The sequence below is a fragment of the Podarcis raffonei genome, chromosome 1, assembly GCF_027172205.1.
Source record: "Podarcis raffonei isolate rPodRaf1 chromosome 1, rPodRaf1.pri, whole genome shotgun sequence".
NCBI lineage: Eukaryota > Metazoa > Chordata > Lepidosauria > Squamata > Lacertidae > Podarcis > Podarcis raffonei.
In genome coordinates this window covers 44,128,138-44,148,487 of record NC_070602.1, presented here as the reverse complement: position 1 = coordinate 44,148,487, position 20,350 = coordinate 44,128,138, and the positions used below count along the sequence as shown (strand labels likewise).

The 20,350-nt window shown below is 40.4% G+C and overlaps 1 protein-coding gene across 2 annotated transcripts in view; it reads left to right on the top strand.

The window, feature by feature from the left end:
- The window catches only part of SPTBN5 (spectrin beta, non-erythrocytic 5), a 101,869-nt gene that overhangs the window by 54,319 nt on the left and 27,200 nt on the right, over positions 1-20,350 (top strand). The window contains exons 35-45 of one of the 2 annotated variants that reach the window (XM_053383396.1): positions 6,871-6,975; positions 7,606-7,791; positions 9,358-9,513; positions 10,165-10,356; positions 11,599-11,691; positions 15,172-15,290; positions 16,714-16,828; positions 17,508-17,621; positions 17,976-18,100; positions 18,977-19,139; positions 19,698-19,886. In XM_053383396.1, coding sequence (XP_053239371.1) covers positions 6,871-6,975; positions 7,606-7,791; positions 9,358-9,513; positions 10,165-10,356; positions 11,599-11,691; positions 15,172-15,290; positions 16,714-16,828; positions 17,508-17,621; positions 17,976-18,100; positions 18,977-19,139; positions 19,698-19,886 — 1,557 coding nt within the window. Of the gene's footprint in view, positions 1-6,870; positions 6,976-7,605; positions 7,792-9,357; positions 9,514-10,164; positions 10,357-11,598; positions 11,692-15,171; positions 15,291-16,713; positions 16,829-17,507; positions 17,622-17,975; positions 18,101-18,976; positions 19,144-19,697; positions 19,887-20,350 lie in introns of both variants that reach the window. The other variant, XM_053383406.1, reaches the window with a different exon arrangement.

Here is a 20,350-nt window from a genome sequence, read left to right as displayed (position 1 = left end):
ACTGCATTCTCAGGATGCTAGACATTTGCCAAGTAGAAAAAAAATGTTCTTACACAACTGAAATTGGGGGAAGGGGAACCAGTCCTGGTTATATGACCTTGACTCCCCCTACCCCGCCCTGCCCCCACCCCACATTAGAAGGACCAAGTTGCATTTAAATATTTGCATTTTCTCACTGCATCCACAAAGGCTTCAGGTGGAACTTCCTAGTTACTTTTAGCAGAAAGGTTCATAGTTTTGGTTGGCTCAAGTGATCCTCTTTTTGAAAAACATTCTTACTCGGCAGTGTGCAATTTGTCATTCTCTGTATTTTTGGTAGGGGGTGTTGATGGTGTCACAAGCACAGTCACATGAATGTGAATAGGTATGTGTGTTTTTTATAATCACTGTGGATACAAGCAGAGCCCAAGCTGTTCATCATTTTGCACGTGGACCGTGCTGTGCATACCTTGATACAGAGGCTACCCCTGCGGTGGTGTATAGTCAAAAGCATTCAGCAGTATTCTGAAAGAGAACTTTTCCCCATTCGTTCCCTGTGCCAGTGTGACGGCATTGACTGCGTGCCAGCATCTTAGGTTACATCCAAGTTACTTAAGCCTTCGAAGGATTTCAGCAAGGTTTAGCCTAGGATTGCTTAGTTCTAAAGTAAATAAGAGCACATATGGAGGAAATTAGGCAAACATCTATCTTTTTTATTACTGACTTTCTGGTGTGCCATTACTTGGAACGGTTGTAGGAAATTCTTCTAAGACCTGTTAAACAGAGATCTTGCTATTCTGAGTGCAGATAGGCAGTGACTGAGAGAGGGAGAGGAATACAGCTCTCTTGCTTTTAACAACAGCAGAGCACATTACGATCTGCTGTTCTCAAGGCAATGGAAGTGCTGGTGAGCTAGGCGCTTAATCCGTTTATCTGGAGAAATTGTAATAAGGTTGGCATCCATCTTTGGATAGCATTTCTGGTTTGACTTCTGCCTCATCGCTACTAGTTTAGAGACTCATTCTCGTTCATCTCTCTGTCTGCTTCCTGCACTCTCTTGACATGCTGCAGAAAGGATAATACCGCCAGTTGTGCTGAAGGAATACTGCTTCTCCTTCTTCATTCTGTATCACTTCTTTTTTTGGAGAAATATTTATTTGCTCTTCACCTCTCCTTCACACCCAAGAGAGAATGGAAATTTCCAGTGCCAACAGAAAAAGGATGAAAAGTGTGCTTTAAAATACAGAGCACAGAAGCATCTCCAGCTTTGGTCTTCCGAATTTAGGATTAAAACTGCAGGATGTCATGCCCGGACCATCGCAGCAAGACTTCGACCACACCCATCTATATTTCAACTGTGGAAGTTATGTTGTCTTCCAGTCAAGTGACCCCATCGCTGGCCCCCAAATCAGCTGTCTGGGGTAGCTCTTTCCAGAGGATGCCACCAGCAGAAATTTTATCAGACTCAGCCTGGTATTTCCCAACTCATCCATCACCCGCAGATACCTTGCCAAGAAATGACATCTCACCGTCTCACTCGCTATCTTCTGAGGTTTACAGCTCAAGGCTGGATATAGTCTTGGCACATACAGATAAGGGGAATGGTTTCGGGAAAGACAACAGTTGTGTTAATCCTCCTGGCATCAAGTCGGCATGCCCTGCACTTCACAGAGATCCTCAGTACAATGGTTACAGCAGTGCTGGTGCCCAGTCATCGCTCATCTCCAGCAAGCAGTGCTCAGGATGTGACTGGAGTGCTTGCCATTCTTCGACTGATCACACTGGTTCCATGCAGTTTGCAGTACCTTTCCCACCTGCTGCTGCTTCCACAGCTCTACCATGTTGGACATCACGTCTGGATGTTTCTCTGTGCGCAATTCCAACTCAGAGCAAAAAGCTACATACAGCTCTGACACCTTGTAGTTCAGAGCCGCCAGTCCGGCATGGTTACAGCCCATGCAAAGCTCAGCTTCCAGATCTCCATGCTTCAGTAAAGCTTTATATTTCAACTTGCAGTATAGCAGTAAAGCCATTTAGGACTTCTTCTCAAGTGAGCAGCCATGGTTATTCCAGTCTTTTTTTACCTCGTCGAAAAAACATGTCGTCAGCATCTTCCAGTCTTGCAACAGGTCCTCAGATGACCCATCAAGCCATTCCCTCAAGAAGCTCTGCAGATCTTCAGATTACACAGCTTCATGTCACCTCCACGGCTAAGTGCCCTGGTCTTCCCCAGCAAACAGTTTCCAGAGAGATATGGTTATCTCCAACTACAGTGTCTAAAGGAGATAATCCTGTTGGCAAAAGGACTGTTGCAAATGCACGTTTAGATCCTGATTTGGTTGTCTTTCAGAACCGTCATTCAACCGGCAAAGAGTTTGGGAGGACCTCCAGTGCTAGGATAATTCCAGATTGCCATAAGGTTTCCAAAATAACCCTTATACTTGCCACCCCTTGGACATCCTTCCCTATTCAAGTGATAAAGGAATTCAGGAAAAGCCCAGCTCCTTCGGTCTTCATCAGAGCATCAGGTTCAAACACAGGTGTTCCAGCGTTCCAGACAGATTATATTGGCTCTGGCTTCTCACTGTCAATAAACCCTGTTTGCTGTCCTGAATTCCAACCTTTGCAACAATATGATGCGAATTCACAGTCAAAACCTTCCAAGGAGCCAAACACTATAAGGAATGTGGATCAAGATACACTTGTGACAAACATGCAGGCACGTACAGCATCCCACAGAACTGGTGAGAGTGCATGGTGTCCATCTATCTCTGTAAAAATTGCTTCCTTTGGAGCTGGGCGGAGAGTGGTGAAGATTTCCATTCCATTTTAGAAACCTATGAAAACAAGCATAACCGTGATTTTTTATGTTTAATTTGAATTTAGTATCTGTTCAACTGTTGTTCTTTGTTGCTGTTGCTTTTTCTGGTAGTGGTGAATAAGGCCACCCAATGTAATTCTGTTTTGTTTTCCTAAAGTGAAGTTCTTTGTTTCTTCTTACGAACAGCGAGACTGTGGGGGCAGATTCACTCCTTTCTTTAGATAGGTTTGTCTGTGTTCCTAATTTTAGATGCTAACTTGTCAATTACTGCTTGAATTTTACTTCTTCTAGCTTTCACCAGGAACAAAACAAATGTGGGTTGAAAGAACGACCCAAAAATATGAGTTTTAAGTGAAAAATATTTGTGTGTGTTTGGTTATGTCAAAACTCAGCTCATATGGCTGAATTTCCCCTGACTAAAATGTGGCTTGAAAGCTGGCTGGCTACTGACAGGTCTCTCATCCCATCAGTTTCTGGTTCTGCCAGATTCCCATTAAATGGTATAATTGAAAAGATGTCTGGATGCTTTAAAAGCTAAAGTGCTTGGCAAGTTTTCTTTTTCTTTCTGTATATGCTATATTAGCCTGTCAGCCAGCTGAAGAAAGGGCTGTGTGACCTGAAAACCGGTCATTATATCATTGGTGGTGGTGGGTAATCTATATCACGCTAATCTCATTACTAGCCTGGTTGATGAGGGTCATTATGAAAATTTAAAAGGAACACCACCATTTTCTTTTGCCTGCAAGTCTCCCGACTCCTTGCATATAAGCTAGCATGTTGGGAGCTGGAACTTAAAAATAGATAACAACCCACCTATACCATTGGACTCAGAGTGGCTGCTGGAAAGGTTCAGGATTCAGCTGAAATGATCTAAAACCTGTTGAAAAGCCCCAAACCAAAAGACATTTCTACTCATCCATAGTTCATTGTGTAATCTCATTATGTTTGTCATTGCTTATGAAAAAGTTTTTTTTTGGGGGGGGGGAAGTATCACCTGATTTTTCTTATGTCTTTTTCCATAATGTTTTCATAGTGAGACTAGCAGAGAGGCAAAGGGTAGAATTTAATCTTAGGTCATGATTCTGGGGCTCTGCATTCTACATCTCTATACGTAGGCTCAAGATGCAAGCATCTTGACATTGCCACCATGCAATACCTTGCAGAATATTTCATTTTCCTGGGAAAATGTTTCAGAAATAAATGTTTTTATGATGACAGAAAAATGTGACTCGGCGTGTTTATTGAAACCTAATTCTGTTGTTGTGGTCCCTGGAATGGAGCAGGGAAAGCCCTGCCCCATAGCCAGATGCAAACAGCTGTGCTATATGAATGGATGCAGGGAAAGCGGGAAGGAAGCAGAATCCCATTCACTACCCCGTCCCAATTCTCTACACATTCATATGACTTTCTGCACAGAGACCCTAAAGGCATGCAAGCTTTTATGCAGGTAGGCTTTCAATGTGCAGCCTATACCCTGAAAAAATAAAAGGGCATAAACCCCATGCTCACAGCATATGTGCATACAGTTTATACACTTGCAGGCACTGTGTGCGGAGTGTTAGGACAGGGCTGACACGCAGGACCAATACATGTGTTGAGTCACCGCCCATCGTTATGTGGAAAGCTCACATGTTTATTCCAGACAAGCACATTATAAACTTACTCAGCTTCAGATGAAATGGCATCTGAAAACCATGAAAGTGGGGGGCAGGGGGCGAGTGGGAAATCGAGAAATCCCATTTATAATAATGTGTAAAGTGCTGCTCTGTGAATATTTGTTGCATTTCACATCAGCTGGATAGTTATGGTGCAAATATTATTTCTGTATAGGAAAATGGCAACATGTTATGCAGTCTTTAATCATAGGTAAATGCTGATGTGGATATGTTGTGGAAGTAAATTTTAGTGTTTTATGGAAATGCTTTATTCTGTAGTTTAATTTTATTTTATGTTTTAATGCTTATATTTTAAAGCTTATGTAACTGGTTTTTATGTCAGCAAACTGCTTATAAGCCTATTTGGGGGCTAAGCTGTATAATAATAGTAATAAAATCACACATCTTTACATTTTAAAAATGCATCTTACAATATCAATATGTGCCTTATACCACCCTCAATCTAATATAATACTAGATCTGGTGTACAGCTCCTGAGTCTCAGTGAAGTCAGCAGGACTGGATTCCAAGTGAGCATGCACAGGATCTAGCTGAATCCGTTCCTGTTATTGAGTACAACTTAGTAAATACATTTTTCTGCATGTCATCAACACTAGCTAGATTTATTACTGCAGACTTGCACAACCTGTGGTCTGTATCAAGCCAAATGCAGCCCACCAACCAGGTATGGCTGGCTGCCAAGGATTCAATAGATCCCTTGTTTACATTGCATGCTGTTAGGGAGTGCAAAAAGCAGACAATATCAAGAGGAGCATAATATATTGCTGATGGACTGCGTTCAACTTGCCAGGCCACAAGCTGTATAAAACTGAGCTACTGCTAATGTAGCTCATCTTGTTTTGACGCAATTGTGGTCAAGCAGAAGCCATGCAATGTTTAGTAACAACAGAGATTTGACAGCATTCAGTGTGACATTTAAAATTCCACAGACGTATAAAGCTGGTAGCGGTTAAGTTTTGCTTAACTAGACCAGCAGTCCATCTGCAATTGACTTTTCCACATACAACTGGAGTTTTAGATGTAAAACTACAAAACATCAGGCTCCAAAGGGCACTTTCATACTGCCATACTTTTTTTATATATATATAATTTTTTATTGGTTTTTCAACATATAAAATAAGACGATACAAACAACAAACACTAACAAACAAACATATAAACATGTATAATTTCATAAATTTTTTCATATACCCAATTTCAACGACTTCCCCATGCCTCCCTTTTCTGCATCCCTGTTTTAAATTTTTTCAGCAACCCCTGGTCTGAATTACTTATTAATTCCTTTCTTTAACCCTTTTCTTTCCTCTTGTCCAATCATTTATCGCTGCAAATCTGCTATGCTTTACCCATGACATTTTAACACTCAATAATTTTACAAGAGTTTTTAAGATAAAGTTTAAATTTCTTCCAGTCTTCCTCCACCGTCTCTTTCCCTTGGTCACGGATTCTGCTCGTCATCTCTGCTAGTCCCATGTAGTCGATCACCTTCGTCTGCCACTCTTCCAGTGTGGGTAGTTCTTGTGTCTTCCAATACTTTGCTAGTAGCACTCTTGCTGCTGTTGTAGCATACATAAAGAACGTCCTATCTTTCTTTGACACCAATTGGCCTACTATGCCCAGGAGAAAAGCCCATACTGCCATACTTTTGTGTCTATCACTCATATACCTTCAGACAGATGCTGTTATGCATCCTTTGAGTCATACGAGTGCAACTTCATGTCCTATCAGAAAAGAAAGTAGATAGACTTTGAAAAATAGCAGCAGCTAAATAACATTTTCAAACAACAAATCTGCTACTGTAACTTCCAGGCATCCAAATTTCCCTGAGCAAGCAATGCAGCTAAAATGGCCTCACTGAGTGATTGATTTGACGAATAGTGCAATAACCATCCGCAATCTTCATTTTATTTTAAAACTATGCTTTCAGGTTTGTTAATGAATACAACCTGACAGCTTCTCATTCCTCAACATTCCTTATCCCTTGAAGACGTTTTAGCCAAAAGACAAAATGTAGTACAGTGACACCTTACCATCTTACAACCCTTTTACCGCCTACTGCTATTCCACTGCAGGTGTTATTTGAAGAATTATGCCTTTACATTAATATGCATCTCCATGCCAGCGTTCCACTGAGTGATGAGAGACATTTCTTGTTCCTCATTTTAAATAGTCTCAGAAAAGATAGGTTGTGGGGGTTTTCCAAGGAGTACCCAGAGGTCCCTACCCTTTCAATGGATCGGACAAACTATGTACGTATGTTCTTTAGAAAATATATAATCTGAGGTTACTGGAATCTTTTGAACACCTAGCCTTTGGTGACACACATTTAGGGAAGTAACAAGATATGTCCCAAATATAACAATCTTAACCAAAAGTGATTTTCATTATTCACAGACATATTTGAAAAGCAGTGACTTTGGGAGCACAGTAGATGAGGTGGAGCAGCAGATCAAGAAACACGAGGCTTTTGAGAAGCTTCTGACCTCTCACGTTGGAAAGGTAAACACTTATACGATCCTGACCTTAAAGGAAGGTTATTTAGGTTATAGGCAAATGCCCAGTTTGGTTCTTAAGAGTTGGTTAAGAACTGGTTAAGATAATTGGAATAATTTCTGTGCTAAGTGAAAACAATCAGAATCATGGCTCCAAGAGCTGATTCACGCCACCATTTGGGGGATCCGTTTTTTTCAGTGTCTTTAGAAGTTCTTCTTGAGACAAAACATCTGCTAAATTTTGAGGGAAGACAAAATAATTTCAACAGGTATAGCCCTAGGATTGGTAATAAGGCCGTTTTTCAGCCGGAGCTCAGCTCTGACACCTCTCGGGTAGGCGCCATTGCTATTCTAAGAGAACAAGGGAGAAGTTAATGGCGAGCTCCAGTACCTATTTTTCTTGAAAAATAGCACTGGTATGATACATTATTTTTACTGGCACAGCAGCCAACATTTCTGATTCCCTCCAATTTCATTAGGTTGAACTTCAGACTTGCAGTTCTAAGGATCTCATTTGCATCTATATTTTCTTCCAGTAGAAAAAAAATAATACTTTGTGAACAGAACAGGAACCCTTGATTGATTATGTATATCACATGAACGCACAGCTTTGATTTTAGGCTTGTTTCCTTCTCAGGAATTGTCTCTTCAGGAACAGTCAAGAAGACTGCAGCAGGACAGTGAACTGGATAGAAAACAGATTGATCTCAAGCTGAATGCCGTGTTAGAGAGAAGAAGATGCATCAAAGATCTCTCTCAAAGTAGGCAAGAAAAACTGCAGATAGCCCTTCTGCTGGCTCTCTTCTACCAAAATCTGTCAGAGGTGAGAATGATGCTATTGCCAAGATTACATTTTGTAATTCCCAAGTACCGTAAAGCCCAATTCTATTAATCATGTACCCATGGTAGTGCAAAAATGTGGTACATAATAAAGAGTATTACATTATGAGAGCCACATTTGGGGGGTAGGGGAGGTCATCCCATGATGCTCCTGTAAAATTTCAAGAGTGATAACCATCTAGGGAGGGCCAATCACACAGAATGACCACCCAGCTAGGTTTGGGGGTGTCTATTCCATTAATTAGGGATGCGGGTGGCGCTGTGGGTTAAACCACAGAGCCTAGGACTTGCCGATTAGAAGGTTGGCGGTTTGAATCCCTGCGGCGGGTTGAGCTCCTGTTGCTTGGTCCCAGCTCCTGCCAACCTAGCAGTTTGAAAGCACGTCAAAGTGCAAGTAGATAAATAGGTACCGCTCCAGTGGGAAGGTAAACGGCGTTTCCGTGCGCTGCTCTGGTTCGCCAGAAGTGGCTTAGTCATGCTGGCCACATGACCCGGAGGCTGTACGCCGGCTCCCTCAGGCAATAAAGCAAGATGAGCGCCGCAACCCCAGAGTTGGTCACGGGGTCCCTTTACCTTTTACCTTTATTCCATTAATTGGATCCACATCATTGGCCTTACCCAGATGGTTATGGCCCTTTGGATGAAAAGCAGGAGGCTGAACATAATTTCACAGCAATCACCCAATGGCTACTGTATTTTCTGATAGAATGGCTTGCTATGTGGACCAGCTGTATCAGTAGTCTGAGAACTCCATAGAGCAGGTATGGAAAAGCTGTGCACATCTCCTCCAGCCCCCATGGCCAATGGTCAGGGATGATGGGAACTGTAGTCCAACTAGGGACATAATAAGACATTGTTTTCTGTTCCACCCTGTATTGCCTTCATGCAGCACTATTTCTGTCCAGCTGTCATTCATCTAACACAAGAAGCTGGGTTATTTGTCTCAGTGACTAGTGTAGCAAAATTATGTAACTTAGGTGGTTTATATTATTAATTAGGTAAGTTACACTGTCAATGTGTTGTTCTACCCTGTTCATTCACTGTAAAGGAAACACAATGCAAATGTGAAAGCAAAAAGACAACAAATACCTCTTGTGTTTGCTAGATTGATTTCTGTTCTGGACATGAGACAAATAAGCAAACAAGAGCAATATCTGCCCCTGTTTCTATTTTTATCAGAGTTCTCTGACATCTCTAAGTCCAATAATATGTCGTGGTGCGTGTGTGTGTGTGTGTGTCACAGGTTCCCCATTCTTGCCATGGAGATATGAAGAAGTTAAAATTTGCCATTCTGAAAGAATCTGTACTTTTGTAAGCACAACCAAGGATCAACTCTCACTTTACTTTTTCATTAAATTTCATTAAATGTTTTGAATATGCCCTTGGATTATCAGAACATGACTAGGGTGATCTTTGTCTTTGTTAGTTAGATTGATAGGGAAACCACTGTGTTAAATTCATGTGACTTAAGACACAAGGATGTCAGTGTTACATAGAAAGCAACAGCAATATGTGTGAAATACTAACCACACTGATTCTTTGGTGACAGGCAGAGAGCTGGATTGATGAGCGCATGCAAAAGCTGGAGGATCCATCTTTCCAAAATCTTAGCAACCTGAGTGACAAAATGAAGCTTCTGCAGAAACATCAAGTATTTGAGGCTGAGATTCTGGCTCACAAGGATCTAATTTCTACTGTTAACACAGTGAGTATTGAATGGAGGTGCTGTGATCTTTAGGTCCCGTAGGGGCCTTCTGCAACTGTCAGATCAAAAGATGGAATAGCCTTAAAACCTTTTACCGAAGAAGAAAAAGATTGAAGAGCCTTGAAGTGAAAGTTATTGTTATCCCCCAATGTGTAGATCTCTTCAGGTCTCTGGAGTTTGCTTGTCTCCATGTACTGAAAATGCTTGGTTACAGCCTGTATGAATAAACAGTAGTTAAGTTAATTGCTGTTGAGAGAGGCCAGTTCTCTCCCCGTCTGCAAAAAATAATATACAAATAAGTACAAATTCCTGGTTCTACCTTGTCCTTGACAAGAAGCAGCAGCTATAAGGAAGCCTCTGGAAATTATTCATAAATAATAATGGCTCTCTCAACAGCAGTTTGTTTTTTAAAAAATGTGGTCACACATTTTTAACCTTATCCATTTTCACAGAGTCATAAACCTATATGGAACTGCAATGGTTGTGTCGTCCAACCTGTTTCCTGTTGCTGCAGGAAACCTGCTATTACAGGCCCACATCCCTGATAGTTTGGCCCTGTGTCTCCCTGGCATTGAGCTTTTCTTAGAAACATATGGAAATATTGTGTTTCATCTTTTTCTTCTTATTTAATTATTTCCTAATTACATGAAGCAAGGAGAAGCCTTATTGTGCCAGAATCACCCGAAATCAGGGGAACTCCGTCGTAAGACTCGTTTGCTTCAAGAACGGTGGGAGACACTGAAATGCACTGTTGCTGCTCGTGGAAAGATGCTCGAAGACATTAGGGATTTCCTGGAATTTTTGCAGAAAGTGGACCATGTAGAGGCTTGGATCAGAGACAAGGTCAGTGAATTTTACTGGCTAGTTGCAAACTAGTCATTATGTGACTCTTCTGTAAACTATTATTACCATTTTCATACATTTATAGCTAACAAGTTTTCTGTAGTTGCAAAGTCTACAGAAGAGTCACATAGTTTTATTTATTTTTGAAAATTTCTCTGCAGTGTTCCCACAGCAAATGCATAAAGTATGTTTAGCATGCAGATTAAACATGCACATTCATTTTTAAACACATGCAGGCCTGTTTCACACATAATCTAAACCATGGTTTATGTAACCTAACTGTCTAACCCAGCGGACTAATGGTTTGTTTTCTGCCAACAAACCATGACTGAAGCCATTGTTTGTTGTTGGCTTGTTTTAACCATGGTTTGGTGTTGCATCTGAACCCAAAAACCTTGCTTAATCATGGTTTCTTTGACTACCTCACAGTAGATCATCATCAAGGCATGAGTCAAGAGAAAATGGAAAACAAGCCAGACTTTGGAAGAACAATCCATGGCTTCTTTGCTCATCCATGAAGCAACTCGTGATTTGTTAAACGGACCATGGGTTTAGTGTTATGTGTGGCTATACAGAGTTTTATGACAGAGCTCTTTTCCCAGGAATTTGGCCTTTCCTGCAATATAAAATTATGTTTGCGATATTTCAAAAGTGCAAAATGCACACATTTGAACCTTCAGAATGATGGTCATCACAAAGATATGGGAAATAAAAAAGTATCCATTTTGAAGTGGTCTCCATTTTCCTTCCCTAAAGAGCTGTCATGTGAATTTTCTGATGGATATGAAGCTTTTTGCCAGCTACTTACAAGAGCATGCTGGAAATTCATTTATGTTATGGAAAATGGCACCTCTTCCTATAAGTACAGCGCATGCATTGAAATCCTTAGGCACAAAGCTTTAATCACAGATAACTGTGACTTAGACTTCTATTGTTTTGGCTTCATAAACCCAGTGCCTTTTGAGACAGTGGGGATTCAGTTGTCCTCCTTTGCATTAGCATCTGCATCAAACATCAGGTTCTGTTAATACCTTTACCAGAGCAGAATGTAACACAGCAGACATGATGTTACCTGATACTGTAAAAAGCATATTGCCACTCTCAGAATGGGAATGACTTATAGGGGACAGAGTGGGAAAATACCCAGGTGACAGGTGACGGCTGTCATCTGTTGATACCCTGGACCTGCATTGTGCCTGAGATATTAATGGAATGCCAATTTTACTGTTTTTCTTTTCCCAGGAAGTCATGATTAATATTGGTGATGTGGGAAATGACTATGAACACTGTCTGCAGCTGATGAAAAAGCTGAATGAGTTCCGAGGAGCATCAGGGGTAAGAGATACATTTCCAGATTCACCTTCCACAGTTGGATAACATCTAACTTTTCAGCGAGCTGTTCAGACCTATTTGGCTGCTGCAAGTGTGAGTTAATACAATGCTAGGTTGGTCGGTGTAGCTCTTATGTCTACCTGTTTTAGGTTGAACCCCCCTTATTTACCATAAAGATCATTTGGCATAATGGTCAGCGTCTCTTACAACATCAGTCAGCTATCCTGTAATGGGAAGCAACCTACAAAGTTATGGTCCTAGCATATGTTTTCTAAAATTTTTAACTGAATGTAAACTTTATGTGAAAAACCCACCACATATTTTCTACAAGAAAATGAAAGTGTGATTCTAATTATCCATCCAGACACTCATGTTTAGTTGTATGGTGGAACACTGAGCATTTTGGCATTAAGTTGCAGTCCCCTTACATTGGGGCTAACAAGGAATTAAACCCTTTCCTGCTCTGCAAGAAACTGTATGACCACCAAAAGTTCAAAGTGAGATATATGCCCAAACCAGGCAAATGTGGACTTTCTAGCTATGTTTAATACTTATGGGAAGTCCTACCATTTGTGCAGCAAAACTACTTGTTGCACCAACATTACAACAGTATTTCCCATAGCAAAGGCATAAAGTATGTATGACATTACAACCATGTACCTGTATTTTTAAAAATAATCACATACATGAATCTGGGGGCCCTGGCCAGATCAGGCTTCCAAGATGCATGCAATATGAATGCTTACAGATGTCAGGATATCACCCACACTTCACGTTTGCCAAGAGAAACGCTGGTCATAACAAAGTTAGAGATGTCCTGTAACTTGAAGTTCAGCCTCTGATGAGCCAAGACCAGGTTATGTGTTATACACATCGGATTTAGCAGTCAAGTTAACCATGGCAAAACTCTTTCTTATTTCTAAATATTTTATACCGTTCCTTTATACATTTAATTGCTTGAATATAATATAATTAATGTAATATAATGTGGGCCTGGCAAGATCAGCTTTCAAAACAATACAAGCCATTAGGAAAATATAGTAACACTTTGAGCAAAGGCAGCATGACATGACAGCTGCTTGTTTCACCTTTCTCTGCCGTGACCTCTCAGTTTCTTCATCTCTGGTGCCGAGTCATCACGACCGAGTTGACTTATAGCTCCCCGGGGCTTTGCTAACTATGGCACTGAACTGAGTTGAGCACTTATGTCTTTCAGACATAAACAGAGTTCACAACCCCAGTGCATGGCATCAATTTTGACAGAAACAGAAAGTTTGGGAAGAGCCTCAGTTTTCTAGCAAGCGGGATTTGGAAACAAATGGAACAATCTGAAGCTGGATTATGTTTGCTGGGGCTTCCCTTCTTTTCATCTTCACCCAGAGTTCTTCCAGTTATCCAAGCATTTTTGTGCTGTGGGCCTCTCACTCCTAATGGCAGAAGGAAAATCTGTATTGTGTCTATAACAAGCCTTAGAAAGCTGGGATCTTTACAAACTTAAGTTTCCTTCTACAGTGCTTCCCTCTTCCCCAAAAATATTGGAGTGAAAATGCATCTGGCAGTTCTGGGCAGTATGCCAGAACTGTCCCATTTCAACTGCAGGAAATCAGCAGAGCTAGACCAGGCAAGGCTAAACATTTCTTGGTCCCTTATGCCTTCGACAGAAACCTGTTGGCTATGGTAGAACAATAAAATCCATGACACTCAGTGATAAAATAATGCAGGGATGAGGATGGAGATCATTTTTGTTTTATGTCATAATTAGAACAAGGCTACCGGACTTTATTTATTTATTTATTTATTTATTTATTTATTTATTCGTTCGTTCGTTCGTTCGTTCATTCATTCATGGCTCACCTTTTACATGCATCTCATAGTGACTTGCCAGAGTTTAAAAAAATGTTCAATACAGTACAAGGGGAAAACAACTAAATATAACTTTTAAAACTATACAAAATTAACACTTAAGGCAAAGACCTTTCATTCCAGCTGGAAAAGCTTGTCAAAACAAAAATGGCTCCCAATAGCTTCCGGAAAGTACAGTAGTAGGTTCTGCATAGTAAGGTGGTTCTCAGCTTGGATTCTGTTGCTGAGGTTCACTTAACATATCAGAGTTTTTCTATATGTGTAGATGCAGAGTATTAATGGACATATAAGACATCTTCCTGAAACACAATACAAGTGATGTCTGCAAGGTCAAATGTGGCTGCCATCCCTCTACACCATCTTTCCCATCTTTCCCACCTCCTGCACTGTTGGCTGCCATCACCACCCTTTCCAATCTCCAGCTGCTACTTGTTAGCACTTATCCTACAATAGATATTATTATTTTGCTCATTTGATACTTTCTTAGCTGTGGAGTCTAAAATGTGAGCCTACCCTAGAATGAATAGTGAATAGTGGTATGTATGTATTGCAGTGCATAAGGAATCAATACTTCTTTAACTGATCCCTACCCACCCCCAAGGCTCTGCTAAACCCATGATTAATGTCTCCTTGCTCCTTGTGTGAGTTTATTGTACTTACTGCAAAGTTTAAAATTTGAGTACCGCAACGGAACAGTTTGGCCTTCGAAACTATGTACTTTTCAGAACTGGATATTGATCATGATCCAGGAAAAGGTTCGTCACAATGTAATCTGTGTTTGATGTGTTGTAAGCAAATATTTTCATTTCCAGTGTGCATTGAAACAGAAAGGAGGTGGTGGTTTCTGAAGAATGTTATTCATGGAGATGATCTGATTTGTTTTTCACTGTGAAGTGATAATAGCTATGTAGAAAAGAGTGGGCACTAACCAGTCCTACAGTCCTCCTCTTGAAGTGGTTTTACAGGGCTCAAAACTACACGGCCTAATCTAAAATAGAAAAAAAAATGTTGCCTGTCTGCTGTGCAATTTGAATTGAGTTGGTTTCTTCCATGTTATGGCAATGCTGCTAGATTCCTACATTGCACCTTTGGGCCAAAGAAGACATAACACCATTCACATATTTAGCAACCACATACATGTTTTGTTTAGAGCAAATTGCAGGCATTGGGGGCCAATTGAGATCAGGGCCCCCGTAGGAGACGTCAACCCCTCGCTGTGATCCTTATCTGGATGACCATTCTCCACTTCTTCCTGTGCTTGCTGTTTGCAATGGTCCCAATGGGAATTTCCATTACAAAATAAATGGCAATAATGCAGGGGGCATCAAAATAGGACTATAGCAGGGCTCAAAGGGTTAAGGCCTCCCAGCCCTCTGCTGCGATCTTGATTGCCAGTGCCCGCATCTGCTGTTTGCGCTAAAACGAACCAGACACCATTCATACAGTGACTAATGATGTTATGTCTAGTTTGTCCCTTTTGTCAAGGGTCACATTCATTCAGCAATGTGAGCAGAACAGCAGAGGTTGTATTACTGAGATACTCTGGCAGAATTACATAACTTTTACTTAATAACTGTTTATACATAAGCTGGCTGTTTCTCTTCGGTGTTGGTCATGTAGGGAGTGACAGTGGACGATGCCCACATCAAAGCCATCAATGTCCTTGCTGTGAGGCTGGAGAGGGAGAAGAAGGAAGAGATGAAAACAATATACCAGCGCCGAAAGCAGCTGAATGAGAGGTGTGTGTGAATCTATAATGATGTCCACATGGGGGATGAACAGAACTATCAAAACTGAACAGCTTTAGGGCCCAAGAGGAATTGGTAGTGCCACCTGCAATGATTTAAAAAGAGATAAGACTGATCTTAACATGTATGTATTTTCATCATTCCTCACTATCTAACCATACTCTCATAGAATCATGGACAGGTGGTGTTAGAACAAATGTGGTGTTCAACTGGGCAAGTTCCTCTGTCCAAAGATTTCATTTTTTCCACAGGGATTGTATTGAGTTTTCAGCTTTTAGTAAAGGGAATGCAAGAAAATAAAGCTGTGGGGCGAACTACAAGTTGTGCGCCAAAGGAGAAGTCAACCATCATTCTTAAACCTAGGTTTATTCCATAGGATAAATGATCTTCAGTTGTCATCAGTGTCCACTGTCATACCTATTAACTCCCAAGTGGTGAGGCTTCCTTTATGACAACATTTCCAAAGCTGTCTTTCACAGCACCCTGCTATGCTTTGAGCACAACCCATAATGTCTTGCTAATTGACCTTGGCAGCCAATTAGCATGCTGATGTCAGTGATGTCAATACTAGGTCAGACTAGTCTCTAGGCCAGTACCTCCAAGCTTGGCAGAGAGATACGTGGTGAACAACAAAAGGCCAATAAAATTATGAGTGGAGATCAATGAGCATGATATCTTCCTAGCCAGTTACAGGTAGGTAGCCATGTTGGTCTGCCGTAGTCAAAACAAAATAATTAAAAAAATTCCTTCCAGTAGCACCTTAGAGACCAACTAAGTTTGTTATTGGTATCAGCTTTCATGTGCATGCACACGAAAGCTCATACCAATAACAAACTTAGTTGGTCTCTAAGGTGCTACTGGAAGGAATTTTTTATTTTTTTGTTTTATCTTCCTAGCCATGTACTTTACTTTCTCAAGCTGTTTCTAAGACAGCTCCTTTCTGCATCTGGCAGGTTCCCAGCCATGACCTAAGATAACCCACAGAGCAACTTTGGATTCATGAATGCAACTTAAGTTTACCTTGCAGCTTGGAGAGACAAAAAAAATCCCATAGAGAAGTTCTAATAGGCTATAACTTTGCAGAATAAAGCTATTAAAATGTATTTTCTTATGGCTAAAATTAGAAGCTTCTGTCTTAGAACAACTAAACTTAGGCCACCAGGCCACCCGTACCAAGAAAAGTTATAATCATGACAACTTTCATTTAATTAATAACTCCACATCTATTCTTCAACTTTTCTCTTAACCACTTTTTACATATCTTCATTTCCAATTGTTTAAACATCTACCTAAGCAAAGCAGGGCAGTGGCTGAGAGGTCTCATAAACCAAAGTGCAGGTTTTGAAAGCAGCTTCTGACTCCCATCTTTGAACAGTGTGATCTGCTCCAATAAAATGAATTTTTTCAATAATAGGTGGAACAGTTTCCATGGTGACCTCAAATCATATAGAAGGAAGTTGGAAGGAGCTCTGGAGGTTCATAGCTTGATAAGAGAAATGGACGATATCACAGAAAGAATAAGTGAAAAGGTGATTTGTTATCAAGTTTCCATTCCTATTGTCACCTTGGTGAGTTCCCTAAAGTGATTGAAATTCCAGTGACCCAAATAAACTGAGAAATGCAGGGGTGGCATTTTCTTATAGGAATACGTGCAAAAAAAGGGCTGGTATGTCATCAAGCAGTCCCAGCTATTGCAGTAGTTCTCTGCTTTGTGATGGGGGTTACCCACAAAGTAGCAAAATGGCCTATTCTCTAGAGAGATCTTGTCACATACATGTTCCGTAAACTTTACAGTGTATATAAAATGATCCAAAATTATTATTGTTGTTATTATATGTTTATTTGTACCCTGCCCTTTTCCCCGAGAGAACTCAAGGCAGGTAAAAAGTGTCAACTTCTTCCTGCAATATGGCAGGCACCAATGATGGTTTGTTTCCATTGTTTATGAATAACCGACCTTTTTACACTGGAGTTTGCAATCTATTGATGCTAGCTTTTTATGGACGCCCATGCTATGAAGTGCATATTCCATGACGTCTTATAATACTTTTTGTTTTACTGCTTTTTCTTTAAACCTGTTTGAGATTCTGAATGAAAATGGTCTAGAAATGAAAGAAGGAAAGAAGCTGAAGGTGCTTAAAAGAACTGAGCTGTGATCTTTTCTTTCCTTCCCCTACCCCCACCCCACAAATGTCTTATTTCTTTAAGAGTGCACTGATACAAACCCTGGACTATGGGAAAGATTTGGAAAGTGTAGAAAACCTAATTCGAAAACATGAAGAAATGGAGAGGGAAACTGGTATCATTCAATCCAAGATAGAGGTAAAAAATAAATAAATAGTTAATATCCTGAAATGCGAATGGTAAATACTAGATGGACACATCCATTGACTTTTGTCCTACAGACAATTTTAAGCTAATGCAGTAATCATGTCGCATCAGTTTACAATGGATCATGGTGTTGTAAAGATGGTCCTGGGGGGCTAGTTTTGCCATATTATGTTCCCAGTAGTTTACTTTGTGATCTTCCATGGATGGTTTCATTACAAAGATTATTTTTCTTGTTTTTCTTTGTGTATTATATTTTGTGAACAGAAAAGTAGGGCATAAATGTCCTAAATCAAAAGTTTTTTTTTTAGAAGGGACCATTATACAGTGTGCTTATGGTTCTTTCAGGCTCTGGAGCTAGAATCCTTTCCACTTTGCAAGAGGAATCCGTCTTCCATAACCGACAAACTGACTATGAAGCAAAAGGAAATGAAAGACAATTGGCTACGACTTCAAGGCCAGACCAAGCAAAGGTAAAAAGAACATGGCTACCTCCATCCTGTAGACATTGTTATCCCAAGAATGGAGAACCTCCAGTCCAGGGGCCAAATGTGGCCCTCTAGAACTCTCGGTGTGGCCCTTGGGGCTCTCCCTAGGCCATACAGTACTTCTTACCAGTTCTGAGTTGCACTCTTAAATGCTTTTTTTTCCTGTCTAGAATGTGACCTTGGACTTTTCATAATGTTTCTTCTTTGTCTGGTAGTGGTTTTTTTTATTTATTTATTTATTTATTTATTTATTTATTTATTTTTATTTATTTATTTATTTAATATACAACATTATACCCAAAGGTCTCAGGGAAAAGAAGACAATATATAAAATAAAAATAAAAGCAATAACCCAATATAGAAACTTGCCTACTGTACAAAGGTAGAATTCTGCTCACATTTGCCTCTGGACCCTCCCACTGCTGGCATATAGTATCCAGGTTCCAGATTCAGGGGGGAAATTGAGTACCACTCTAGCCCTGCTACCATAAGTACCATAATATGTCTACACCACAAAAGATGTTAGGGGCAGAACTTGGATGGAATGTACATGAGTTGAGTTGCATCTAGGTATGTGTAACGTGCTTTCATATTTCCTTGTTTGTCTGTGTGAATGTCGCTAAAGGAGAAAGTGTAATTTTATAGGTAACGGATATGCAAGGCTCTCCACACATGGCAAAATATGTGTTTTTCTTGCTGCCTTGAGTTCAGTTTGCAAGCCTTCTATTTTCACTGAACCGGGCTCTATTCCAGCAAAGACATGCTTAGGAATTGTTTCCATGCAAGAAGTACTGTCGGGAAATGCTGCAGGTAGGTCCAGTCAGACTCAGAACTGGTACTAGATTGTTCTTTGTGTGACAGGGGTGAGAAGTTGGCGGCCTCTTACCAGTTGCAGAAGTTTAATTCTGAAATGAAGGAACTCCTGGACTGGATTCAAGAGGTCAAAGGTCGAATGGAGGCTGGTGGTCTTCCTAGAAGTCTAGCTGAAGCAGAAAGTATGATCGAAGAACATCAGGAAAGAAAGGCAAGTATGAATCACATCAGCTGGCTATAGGCATCCTGATCATGGATTCCATTGCCTCATTCAGGATCAAGCTACATAGTATATTTAGCACATAGCCCGCATCTACATATTGTGCCTTTTTCTTACTCAGAAGCAAGCACAAGGAGCCATTCTGACTTGGTACTGTGGGGAGGGGAGATCACTTAGGTACTTATAACACAGCAGTTTGACTTCACCCTCAGAGACACACTGTCTCTTGAGACAGATGAATGCCAGCAACCATATTAAAACTTCTGTCATTTACTGCAAACTTTTCAACGACAACAAAAATATATTGACTTGGAGAGGGACCAACTCTATGCTCGGGCTAGAGAATGGATCATTTGTTCTCTATATTTATTAGCTCTCACAGTTTCCTGTGCAGTTTCAGTGACAACTCAAAGACTAATGACTTTCCATATAAATATTAGTATTGGAAGGTACTCTGCAGAGCCTGTTTTTGTCCCCAAGGACCTATAATTCTGGATAGCTGTATTTCTGCATGAACATTTGACATCAATCTACCCAACATCTTTTTAGGAAGAAATTGAAGCACGAGGGGAAAGGTTTGGGGCGCTCAGCAGCTACGGTCAAACCCTTGCCAACTCCGGTCATTATGCAACTCCTGAGATCCACCATTTCCTCACTGGACTTCAACAGGCCTTGACTGAAATGATCCAGATCTGGCAAGAACAGAATCTGAAACTGCTTCAAGCCATGGATTTGCAGGTAGGTGGACAAATGGTCTGAGACAGCCAACCAAGACCAGAGCAATTGCTGTGAGGAAACATCTGTCAGTAGCTGTTTCTGGTTGATAGATGGAGAAAGTGGTAGCCTTAGAATTATGGACTCAAAGGGGAAGAAGGAAAGAATGCACTTAAAGAACTGCAATATGTTGCTGCTTTTGTCTTGGTTCAGTAAACTAAAAATGAATTAATGTCAGTTAGTTTCTTCTTTTTTCCCCCATTTCTGCATGGTTGTTATTTTAAAGTCCACATGAAAATTCATATACATTTTTGTGAAATATAATTCACTTTTGCATGCAATATTCACCAATGCACATATTTTTGTGTACACTTTCTCCAAATGTATACATGTGCACATGTTGTTGTTGTTGGAGAACGGTGTTGCAAAATCCAGAAAAGTGCAAAATTGTGTTTTGATTCGTTTATTATCCAAAGTGCAAGCAAATT